The sequence below is a fragment of the Gambusia affinis genome, linkage group LG20 (genome assembly GCF_019740435.1).
Source record: "Gambusia affinis linkage group LG20, SWU_Gaff_1.0, whole genome shotgun sequence".
In the NCBI taxonomy this organism is placed as follows: Eukaryota; Metazoa; Chordata; class Actinopteri; order Cyprinodontiformes; family Poeciliidae; genus Gambusia; species Gambusia affinis.
In genome coordinates this window covers 15,021,575-15,032,397 of record NC_057887.1, presented here as the reverse complement: position 1 = coordinate 15,032,397, position 10,823 = coordinate 15,021,575, and the positions used below count along the sequence as shown (strand labels likewise).

Sequence of the window (10,823 nt, the reverse complement as noted above, 5' to 3'; positions counted from 1 at the left end):
ATGTAGAACCAAATTGCCTGACTGCTTATTTCAAACTTTATCATAAGATTATTAAGCAAAAGCCTCTTGGACCTTTTTCACATTTTATCACATTACAACTAAGGATGCGCCAATCCACTTTTTTCACTTCCCATACCAATATCGGGCCACACTTTGGATGAGTTGATTTTATTCATTTTTACCAATTTTGGCAAGTAATTTTATAGCAAAGCAGCATCATAAAGTGATACAAAATGCAATTTACATGATGATCCAATGTTCATGCACGAGAAGAAATAACAGGTATTTCATTTTAAATATCTGAACGCTGGAGAAAGTTTTATAGGTTCGTGTTTTCCATTCTGGTAGGAACAATTCCCCTCATTCTACATTTCTTTTTTTATTAAATGTTTGAAAACAATTTCTTTATATGGAGCAAATTCACAACATATGTTGTCTCAAAGCATTTTAACAAATATTATTTTAATTTAAACACATACCTTCCAAATGATTGTAGTTATCAAACAGTACCATAAGCTCAGTTAATTATTTAAATACAATTATATTTTCTTTTTGCTAATTTGGTGACTTCTGAAGGCAAACAAATTAGTTTTTAATCTAGGATAATCCAGGTATTGGAGATTGACTGCAAATCTGTTTGTGTATTTTTACTTCAAAACCAGATATTTTTAAAATAAGATAAAAATGGAGCAAGACATTGATAGGTTTCTTTCCATTTCATTCCACTACCTTGTTTTAATATTCCATATAAAATCTGAATAAAACTGAGGCTCATGGTTGTAACATGTAATATGGATACTAATACATTCACAAGGCACTTTATATTTCAAGACTCCATAAGCTGACTGCTCCAACCACATTCATCTTCATTAAATGAAGTGTCATATCTTATTACTGTCAGTCCATAGAGTCACGTGTCTCGATCACCAGGGGAGACGGATTTCTTTGGGTTGCTGGTGCTTCCTAATTTCAAAGTGATGATGTAACTGTAGGCTAAAAATAAGCTGCATTTCTGCTTCATGTAGGCACTGAATCTTAACATTCAGAATGATGAACACCTGAGTCTTCCAGCGCTCTCCTCCGAGTCACATGTGCGGTGAAAGCTGCACCACTGGTGGCCTGACAAAAAGCAGCAAAAAGAAGGAAATGACTGAAGCAGAGGGAATGCCCCCGGAGTTCAAACTCTTCAAAAACCTATTTCATGTTCATCAGTAAGCTTTCTGAAAACTTGGTTTTCCTTCACTTCTCACGTTCATTAGGATACAATAAAAACAGATTTCGATGTTCAAGGAAAGACTTCCTGTGGTGTTTTGTACGAAATAGTTTCAGAGAAACTCCAGTGAAAGTGAGGAAATCAAGTCTCATTTATTACGTTACAATAATCTCATAGTGATCTTATATCTCCCTCACCGTCCTCTGCACTCTGTGGCAGCAAGATAACCTTAGATTCTCATCTGATGTTTTTTTGTCACAGCTCCGGCTGTCGTCAACGTATACTACAAAAACATGAAATTTTACCAGGTATTGTGTAGTTTCTAGTGCAAATATCTTGGTATATGTTAATTAAGACTAAATTAACTTAAAAGTAATGTTTCACCAAGCTATAGGAGCTTATTTTACTTTAATCCAGTTCCTTAATGTTGATGAAAATACTAGTCCACTACAGATTGTTTCATGTATAACAAGACATTTTTACCAAGAATTAATTAAATAATAATTGATTATTATTATCATTATTATTATTATTATTATTATTATTATTATTATTATTATTATTATTATTATTATTATTATTATTGTTATATTTGTATCCCAGGAAGACATAAAGCCAAGGATTTCAAATTAAAAGTTTCTAAGCAATCAGACTGAGTATAATACTCATAGACTCCCATAAGTGAAAAAGAACAAAATCCAAATATAAAAATTGCTTCATTTATATTTATTATCTGAGAATTGTGGATGACTCTGTGGTACCTTTGGAGGAGCTTCAAAAATTAACAGCTCTGGTGGGACAATGTTTTGATTAAAATTATGCATTTTCATCAACAGCTATATAATTTTGGTATTGAAACAATATAGTTACAACCAATTTATCTTTAAAAATCTTACAGAAAACAATAGGGGTCACCAAATATTTTATAAGCATACTTAAAACAAATAGCCAGCATTATAGCAGTCCACACATTTCTTTGTGATATGTATATTTTGTGTAATATTGCAATAATGATACATTTTCTACTTATGTAGACCTACTAAAAATGCACTGTAAAAAGTATTTGTACAATACAAATATGTGTGACTTTATATTGGTCTAACATAAAATCCCAATATTGTAGTTTGTGGCGAATTTGAAACATTTAAAAAAGCAGGAATTCTTTTTGGGTGTTGAATATGTCTGTTTAAGTCACTGTTAATATAACTAAGTACTGTTGAAAATATAAAACAAATAATAATAATAATGCTGTATTGCATTTCCATCTGAATAATTCAAAAACATGATGCAAAATAGTCATTCATAGATTTTTACCAAAATGCTAATATGGAAAATGTAACTTGAATGTTTGTGGCTGAACAGATGATTAGATGCATTTTTTTCAACTTTGAAAAATCATTCCTAAATACATCCTGAAGGGGCATTTCAATTTTCTTACCATTAGCCATATAAACTAACTACCCTAAAAGTGAAAATATTAGTGCATTTTCATTTATGAGCAAAAATACAAATGATCGGAAAATTTAAACGCAACAGTAAATCTATGAATTGTTTTCTTCTCAAATCTTACCTTAGAATCGAAATCGTACAAATCCAGACACGTATTTCTTTCGACATTTGACTCTTTCTGCTTTCCGTACTGAAGAGTAAGATTATGGCGCTTTTGATGTCACTTTGCAATATATATATTTTTCAATCTGATATACATGTAAATTTTACTATTGCAATATTTTCATTTGATTTACACATTTAAATAAAACTTTCAAACTACACCACTATTATCGGCGTATCTTGTTTTCACCAATTCCGTCTTCATTTTTAATCAGGCAGTGCTGGGGACACCTTACAGCGTCTTCTTCCGGTGAAGATTGGAGTCGAAAAGGTCCTTAACCGGTTGATTTGTTGTGGCACCAGCACCTTGTTCTGTCCTTCAGCAGGAAAATGTACTATAAGTTCAGCGGTTTCACCCAGAAATTGACGGGTGCTGCTCCCACGGTGGCCTACAACCCTCAGGTGAGAATTTGAAGCGGTGTGTCGGTTACAAACCGAGTATTTAATGGCTCTGCTGACCTTGGCGTGGGTTTGATAGATAACGGATCCTGCTGTTGCTCGCTAGCTACCATTTGAGCTGACCACCAAAGCTGAAAAATATCTGTTTTCATTGTTATAGTCACAAATATATATATTAAGGACACTTATTGGTGATGTTCCCTTTGCTACGCTTAAACCCAGCGAAAATTTATATTGCTTTAATTCAGCTTTGCTTTATGTATGGGTATTTTTCTGTTTTCACCTGTTATTACACTTTATACCTTCTGAAGAGTTTGCCTTTTTTCCACAGTGCAGTGCCCCCTTTTCACCTCTTATGTCTTAGTCTTTCAGCTTTGTCCTTAAAGTGTATTTCACTGTTTTAATCCGGGCTTTATTTGAAATTAATGCCATTTAAAACAGTCCAATAATAGATATAAAGCTGAAGTTGGCTTCCAATTTTAGCTTCCGATTTAGAAAATTAAATTCTATTTAATTCAAAATTATTTTATTTACCCCAAAGAGAACTTAAATGTTAGAACTCGTATCATTCAAGTATCTTCATCATGGATGGTGACTCTGCTAGTTGGAAGGGTTTCTGGTACCAGTCAGTCTTGCAGCTACTAGCAAGAGGGCTCTGACTGAAGACAATTACTGAATGACAGTCTCATGTCATGACATGGTAACAGCTCAGTTTCTGGATAGCAGAGATTACATTTTACTGTAACATGTCCTGGATTACAACTCAATGAATGCCACTAAGAAATCTCTCCACCACCAGATTTACAGAAGCACAGAAAAAAAGCTACTTCTTCACTCCGTTCATTTTATGGCTAGAGAAACTTGCAAATTGATTATAAATGAAAGTAACAAGAAATAGAAAAGCTATATTGCCCACTTGAACTGAAAACACCCTGCTCTGACACTGACACCTCAAAAAGCCCTCAGATTAAAACTCTGATATGGTACCACTTGCATAAAAACCATGTTTAGTATGAAGAAAAAAAAACATTGGGAAGTTGCAGGCCTGTTCCTCCATGCTGTATTTTAACTTTTCCACTGTCAAATCAGTGATGCCTGTGAAAAGTATTATTTGCAGGTTGAGAACGCAAGTTTTTCTGCACCTTCTCGTTGGTAATCAATATGGAGGATTTACTCAGAGTGGAACCACGGCCCTGTTTCATTACACTGCTGCCACAGGCAGACAATTGCAAAATGATTGACATTGATTATCCTCCCTGTTTTTAAATTAGGAGTTGTGTTCAAGCATTTGGAGGGGGTTGTTTGTGTGTGTGTGTGTGTGTGTGTGTGTGTGTGTGTGTGTGTGTGTGTGTGTGTGCGTGCGCTTTCTTTGACTTTTTTTTTCAGAATAATTAAAACATTTCTAACCTGAATAAAAGAGCATATTTAATTTTGTGTTTTCTCTGGCAAGTATTTTAGTTTCTAGATTTTGTTCTCACTTAGTGGGAGAAAAATCTACGTACCGTGTCTCATACAACAGTGTACACAGTGTGAGAGCCACTGGGCTGAAACCTGGTTAAATCCGGTGCAGGCGTCATTCACACAGCACAGCGCTCAGTCTCCACCTGTAATGAAACAGCAGCAGATGGCCCGGATAATGTGATAAACATTGATTTAATATTTTTACAGCTCCTGGGTAAACCCACACTGGTAGATTTTCCATTTTATTACAGCCACAATTCATGTGAAATGGTGTGTTTGTGTGTGTTGTTTATAATGCTGTTCACCCAGTCATAACAGACACTCACAGATCCAATTTGTTCCACAGGTTTAACAGTTCGCTGTCGAATGTTATGCTCTTGTATAGACCGGCGTCTCTGCATTTTATTCTTTTGGGTTTTTTTTGTTTTTGCACAACTATAAAGAGAGCTGCGACAAAACTACATCCTCTAAAATCACATTACAGCTGACAACTTTCAGCAGTTTTTATTAAGGATTAAGCTTCTGTAGGGCAGCTGTGCCGGGCCACAATGTCCTATTGTAGATTATAAACAATAAGTTTATTTAGTTTTTCAGTAATGAAATTTGTGCTGTAGTGCACTTGGCTTTTCTGCTACCAAGTTCCACCTTAAAACATCATTTGTGCTTTAATACATCTAAAATTTTATGTTGTAAAGTATTTTATTGTTATATTTGTAATGTATCAAACATTTCTGTTGTAAACTTCCCTTGTAGAGCTACTCATTGATGGGTTTTTTTTCCTGAAATTTGTCCCCCCCCCCACCCCCCCAAAAAAAATCCTACTTTTATTTGAAAAGATTTATTCTATTCTATTTATCAAAAGACATGTTTATCAATAGCGGCTTTTTACAAAATTGTCTGTTTATAATTATTGATTTTTTTCGAAGTTGGAGGTCAAAATTTCATTGTTGATTGCAAATGAATCAATATCAACTTTATCAATACAACTCAAGGTCCATCTTTAGTCGTTACTGCACAATGACGAGTATCTAATGTCCTTTTAAAATATGACAAATATTTACTATTGTCTAAAACATTTTGAGCAAATCTGGTTTATAAATTGAGTTGCATCTTAACTGTGGTTGGTTTGCAGTTTAAATATATTTTATAAAATGTAGTTCTTTCTTTGTTCCTTACTCAATCGTATTTATGATTTGGAATCTTTTATGATGCTTCTGCAAATAAAATAACATTTAACCAGGTCTTTTTGATGTTTCAATAACAGAAAAGGGGAAAAAATATTTTGATTTATATCTTGATGTGAAAGTTTGCCCTCCTCGCTTTTTTATCTGTCCGGTTTTGATTTGCACCGCCTACGTATCTGCCTCCACACGCTTGAACAAGATAGTGACCGACCACCCCAGAAACTTTCATGTAAATAAAATTACACTGACACCCAGGAGACCGCTGCTTTATTTACCAGCATTACTCAGCACACTGCAGAAAAATAGAAGGTCACAAGAAAACGTATCGGGTCAGGCTTTGATTTCAAAATGTTGCTCCAAAATGATATATAACTAGGGAACGTGGTAAAATAAATGGAAAGATTAGTCTTTTCTGGGGATGATGCTTTTCATAACTCTTTTTGAATTAGCTAAACTTTGTGTTTACACAAATATTTGAAATCCTTTACAAGAAGTAGTCTCAGTTTAGCTCCATTTTGTTTTTATGCTGATAAGACAGTGTGTTGAAATCCAGTGAAACATTTAATGAGGCACCCAAATAATTCCTTTAAAAATAAAAAGCTAAAACTATCGATCCTGGAATATTTTCTACAATCTTTCGATTTTTGTGGAAAAATGTCCAACTTCTTTGTAAAAAAATGTTGACATGATTTATAGCACCCCTACCAACTCTTAAAACACAAATGTAATTGACTTTTTTTAAATTTCATATACCTTTTTAAGATGAAACATTGGATTCATAGTTGATAACATCCTGCTTCCCTGGTAGTATAATGTGGCAGATTTCAAGTCCCCTGTTACCAAATAATAAGTGTGATACATAAAATGTTAATGAAAATGGGATTTTTCTGCCAAGTAATGGTAGGATTTTTCAATTTAACATTACTGTGTAATTTATGTTAAAGCTTTTTGTCCGCCAGGGTTGCCAACAACTGTTAAGGGTGCTGTAGATTTTACATTTAAACTGCCTAACCAATTTAAATCAAGTTGAGACACGACTCTGAATCAATAAAACACTCTCAGAATTGGAGATATTACTCAACCTTCAAAATGAATATTGACTCTTTTTGAGCTTAATTTAAAAAAGATTGACTTCTTGTAAGGAGACTTCTTATCAAGTCTTTATGGTACCGTAATATAAATCAGCATTTTTGCCCAAGCCCTATAATTCCAGTTCTTAAAGATCTGCTCACAACTTTGTGCCCGATAAACCTCACTTTTTGCTAAGAGAAAAAGTATTTACTCACCGTTCTCTAGCACATAAATTAGACTTTTTGAAGGTTTTTCAGTATGATGGCATGTAAGGAAAAGAGCCTTCTTGTTTTAAAGTGAAAGCCTCGTCCTTGAACTTAAAGCATTAGATCTACGAAACTAACTTGTGTTGAGCTGGAAGAAATTAAATTAGAAATCGTTCTCATAATAAATCCTTGACTTTGTTGCCAGAAGATATTGGCTGATTGCCTCACATCCTCTTTTTTCTGTGAAATGTCCTTTATTCATCTCCTTTTTTTAGTGCATGTTATTTGATTCAGTGCTTTTTGTGTTTATTAAGGTCTCTGTCAAGGTCTCATACCCACAGGCTTGGTTTGGGTGGGCGGGGAAGAAAAGCAGCTTACATAAGTGGAGAATGTTAAAAATGGGATTGGAAATAAAAACCTTGGTTATATTTTCACATGAATGTAATCAAGGACTTTTGGAAAATGGAAACGAATTAAAGCCATCAAAAATGTTAATTTAAAAAAATATATTTATTTAAAAATCTTCCGTTTTGATTTAGGGGTTGAAGCAAAGCCTGCCTGCAGAGTCTCCCACTATGATCTTCGCCACACCCACCAAGATGGTCTCAGAAGCAGGGTCCACTGTGGAGTATTTGGGAACAAACAAAGTTCCTGACCTCCAGAAATTTTTCCAGGTAATAAATATTTTTTAAAATTTCATATGTAATTGAAAAAAAGTAGTGATGTCCAGATCAGTATTTTTTTTTTTTTTTGTTCCTGATACAGATCAGAATCCTTTACAAAATGGTCAATTATCCCTATAATGACGGCCAATATAATTAAAACAATGCAGTATGTTTGTGTGTATTTAAAAAAAAGCACTCTTGGTATCACATGTATTTCTTGTTTTTTTTTTTTTTTAAGGTTTTGTTGGCTCTAGTGGCCTTTATTTTGAAAGTAGCTGGACAGGAAACAGGGTAATCAGAGAGGGGGAAGACATACGGTAAATGTCGCCAGGCTGGGAATCGAACCTGCGACCACCGCCACGAGGACTAAGGCCTCAATACATGGGTTGTGCTTTGCCCCTGCGCCACCACAGCACCCCATCACATGTATTTCTGATGAAATATGTATTTGTATTGTCATTGTGAGTACTTAACTCAAACAGTTATTGTGATGGGGTTGCCTATTATTTTGGTGCTATTGCCTAGCAGTCTGACGCCTTTGCCAACTATTATTGTGATGTTGATGGTTATTTGGATGCTATTGACTTGTCTGATACTATTGCCGATTATTTTGGCGCAGTTGCCAAATGTTTCAACTATATTGCCACTTATTCCAAAGTTATTGCCATTTATTTTGATCCTGTTGCTAAAAATCCTTCAATTTGTGCAGCCAACCAGTGAGATGGGAGTACAAAATGACAAAATCACAGATGGTAAACCAACAGCAAGATCGGGGAGTTGAGTTTACACAAGGACTTTAAAATAGATCAGTTTAGGTTTGGAGATTTTACAGACCTTTTCTTTTGCTAAACAATGAGAACCGGTTCAAAGCTCTTCTATCATCGAGGTCAAACAGGAACGGCACATTGTGTCCTAAAGAACAGTTTTCAAAGCACAGAGAAGATTTTAGGTAATGACTAATATTTATTTCATTCTCTACATGGTCTGAACGGCCTTGAGCAACCTTCGCCACACAACCCACCACAGCTCACCGTGTCAGAGGAAAACAAGCACACCAGTCAAATGAAACATTGACTGCTGGAGCTTAAGGGGAAACTGTTATGCAAAATTCTCATTTTGCACACTTTGAACTCCAATTTGGGTGTCAACTGCTTCTAAAAACAACTCAAACAGTTAAAAAGACAAACACCCAGGTGTTTTTTTTTTGGCAATAAGTTACTGTTTTTTGGTGTCTGGAAAGTGAGCAGTTTCAAAAACCTCTTGATTTGTAAGTCACAAGTTGATAGGGACTGTGCTGTTACCTAGCAACCCTGTTACTTACCAACCTACTAACCTGTTCAAGGGAGCGTAGTAGGCCATGTTTAAAGGAAATGTTGTGATCTGAACTCTCAGAAAGAACTTTCTGTGTTTTGTCTTCTAAATTCTCCTCCATTTCTCCTTCGTTTGTCCCAAACTTCAGAAATCGGACGGTGTCCCTGTCCATCTAAAGCGCGGATATCCAGACCGACTACTGTACCGCACCACCATGGCTCTCACGGTCGGAGGCGTCGTCTACTGCCTGGTGGCTCTCTACATCGCAGCTCAGCCCACAAAGAAGTGACAAATACAAACTGAGGATCTTGTGTTACACCACTGACTTGTTGCTGCTGCTGCAATCACCGGGTCTCACTTTACCAAACCCTCTTTGGCCCTTTTAAATGAGAAACCTCCCCTCTCTACTTTGGATTTTGAAGGACAGGAAGATCTTTACGACCCTCTGGCGTAATTACTGTCACACTAACCAAAATTAAATGAATATCATTATTATTATTATTATTATGACTTTGTTTTTTGTTTTTCAAATAATTCAGTTTTAAAGTTGGTATCATTACTACTCACCACATATGAAAAAGAAAAAGTTTAATAAATGTTTTTTAGCCTCATCAATATCAGGACACAAAGCCAATAATGACCATTATGTTTGTGTTCTTTGAGAAAGATGTCTAAGTTAATAAATCCTAGAAAGAAAATGGTTTAGTTTGGGTTTATTTCATTTTGTTGCCAAAGAAACGACCTCGCTGCACCGTGATGAAGCACTCTACAGGGTCTGTCTGCCTTGTCATCACCAGTTTATCAGTGAGCCTGATGGAGACACCGCCGTCTGGAACGTAGCTGCTGCTCACTTGGCTAACAAGTTTCCCCACACTTGGTAAATACAGTCACCATGTGTGGGGGCCGTTGGTAGGATGTAACATTCTCCTCACTATCGTATTAGGTGATGCTTTTCCTCTCCTGTAGGTTAATTTCAAATAAATTTGAATGTCATCCATCCATTGTCTTTACCTGCTTGTCCTTGCAGAGTTGTGGGGGGTAGAATGGGTTTAGTGCCTGTCTTCCTTTTCTGCAGAAACAAAAAAAAGTATTTTTGATGTAGTTTCTAGTGCAAATTTCTTGGTACGCTTGAAATAAGACAAAACTAACTTCAAAATATAGATTGCCCTTAATATTCATGAAAAAAACACTAGTTCCACTGACAAATTATTTAAATTATAACAAGACATTTTCCCATATTATAACTGAAATAATCTGCCAGTAGAATGAGTATTTTTAAATGAGTATTAAAGAATTGTTGACTTAAAACAAGCAGAGTTGTGGGGAGTGTAATAGGGCTGATGCCTAATTTCATTGCAAAAACAAAATCCTACCAAGTATTTTTGGTTGAGTTTCTTGTGCAAATATCTTAGTGTAGTTGAATTAAGACAAAACTAACCTAGTACACGTAATAGGAGCTTGTTTTAAATCAATAATCCTTTAATATTGATGAAAAAGTGCTAGTGCTACTGGCAGATTATTACACTTAAAACAAGGGAAAATGTCTCAGTGTAAGTGAAATAATCTGACAGTGGAACTAGTACTTTTTAAAAATCAGTAGTAAGGAATTACTGACTTAAAATAAGCTCCTATATCTTGCCAGAAAGTAATTTTTGAGTTAGTTTTGTCTTATTTCAAACGCATTAAGAGACTTGCACTAGAA

General features: G+C 35.1%; 1 protein-coding gene across 1 annotated transcript; it reads left to right on the top strand.

The window, feature by feature from the left end:
- The first annotated feature begins 3,051 nt into the window (after window positions 1–3,051).
- LOC122823814 (cytochrome c oxidase subunit 7A-related protein, mitochondrial) lies at window positions 3,052–9,819 on the top strand. Its single transcript, XM_044103841.1, has 3 exons — window positions 3,052–3,226; window positions 7,685–7,819; window positions 9,270–9,819. The coding sequence occupies exons 1-3, from the start codon at window positions 3,155–3,157 to the stop codon at window positions 9,408–9,410; spliced, it is 348 nt and encodes a 115-aa protein (XP_043959776.1). The 5' UTR covers window positions 3,052–3,154; the 3' UTR covers window positions 9,411–9,819.
- The last annotated feature ends 1,004 nt before the right edge of the window (window positions 9,820–10,823 follow it).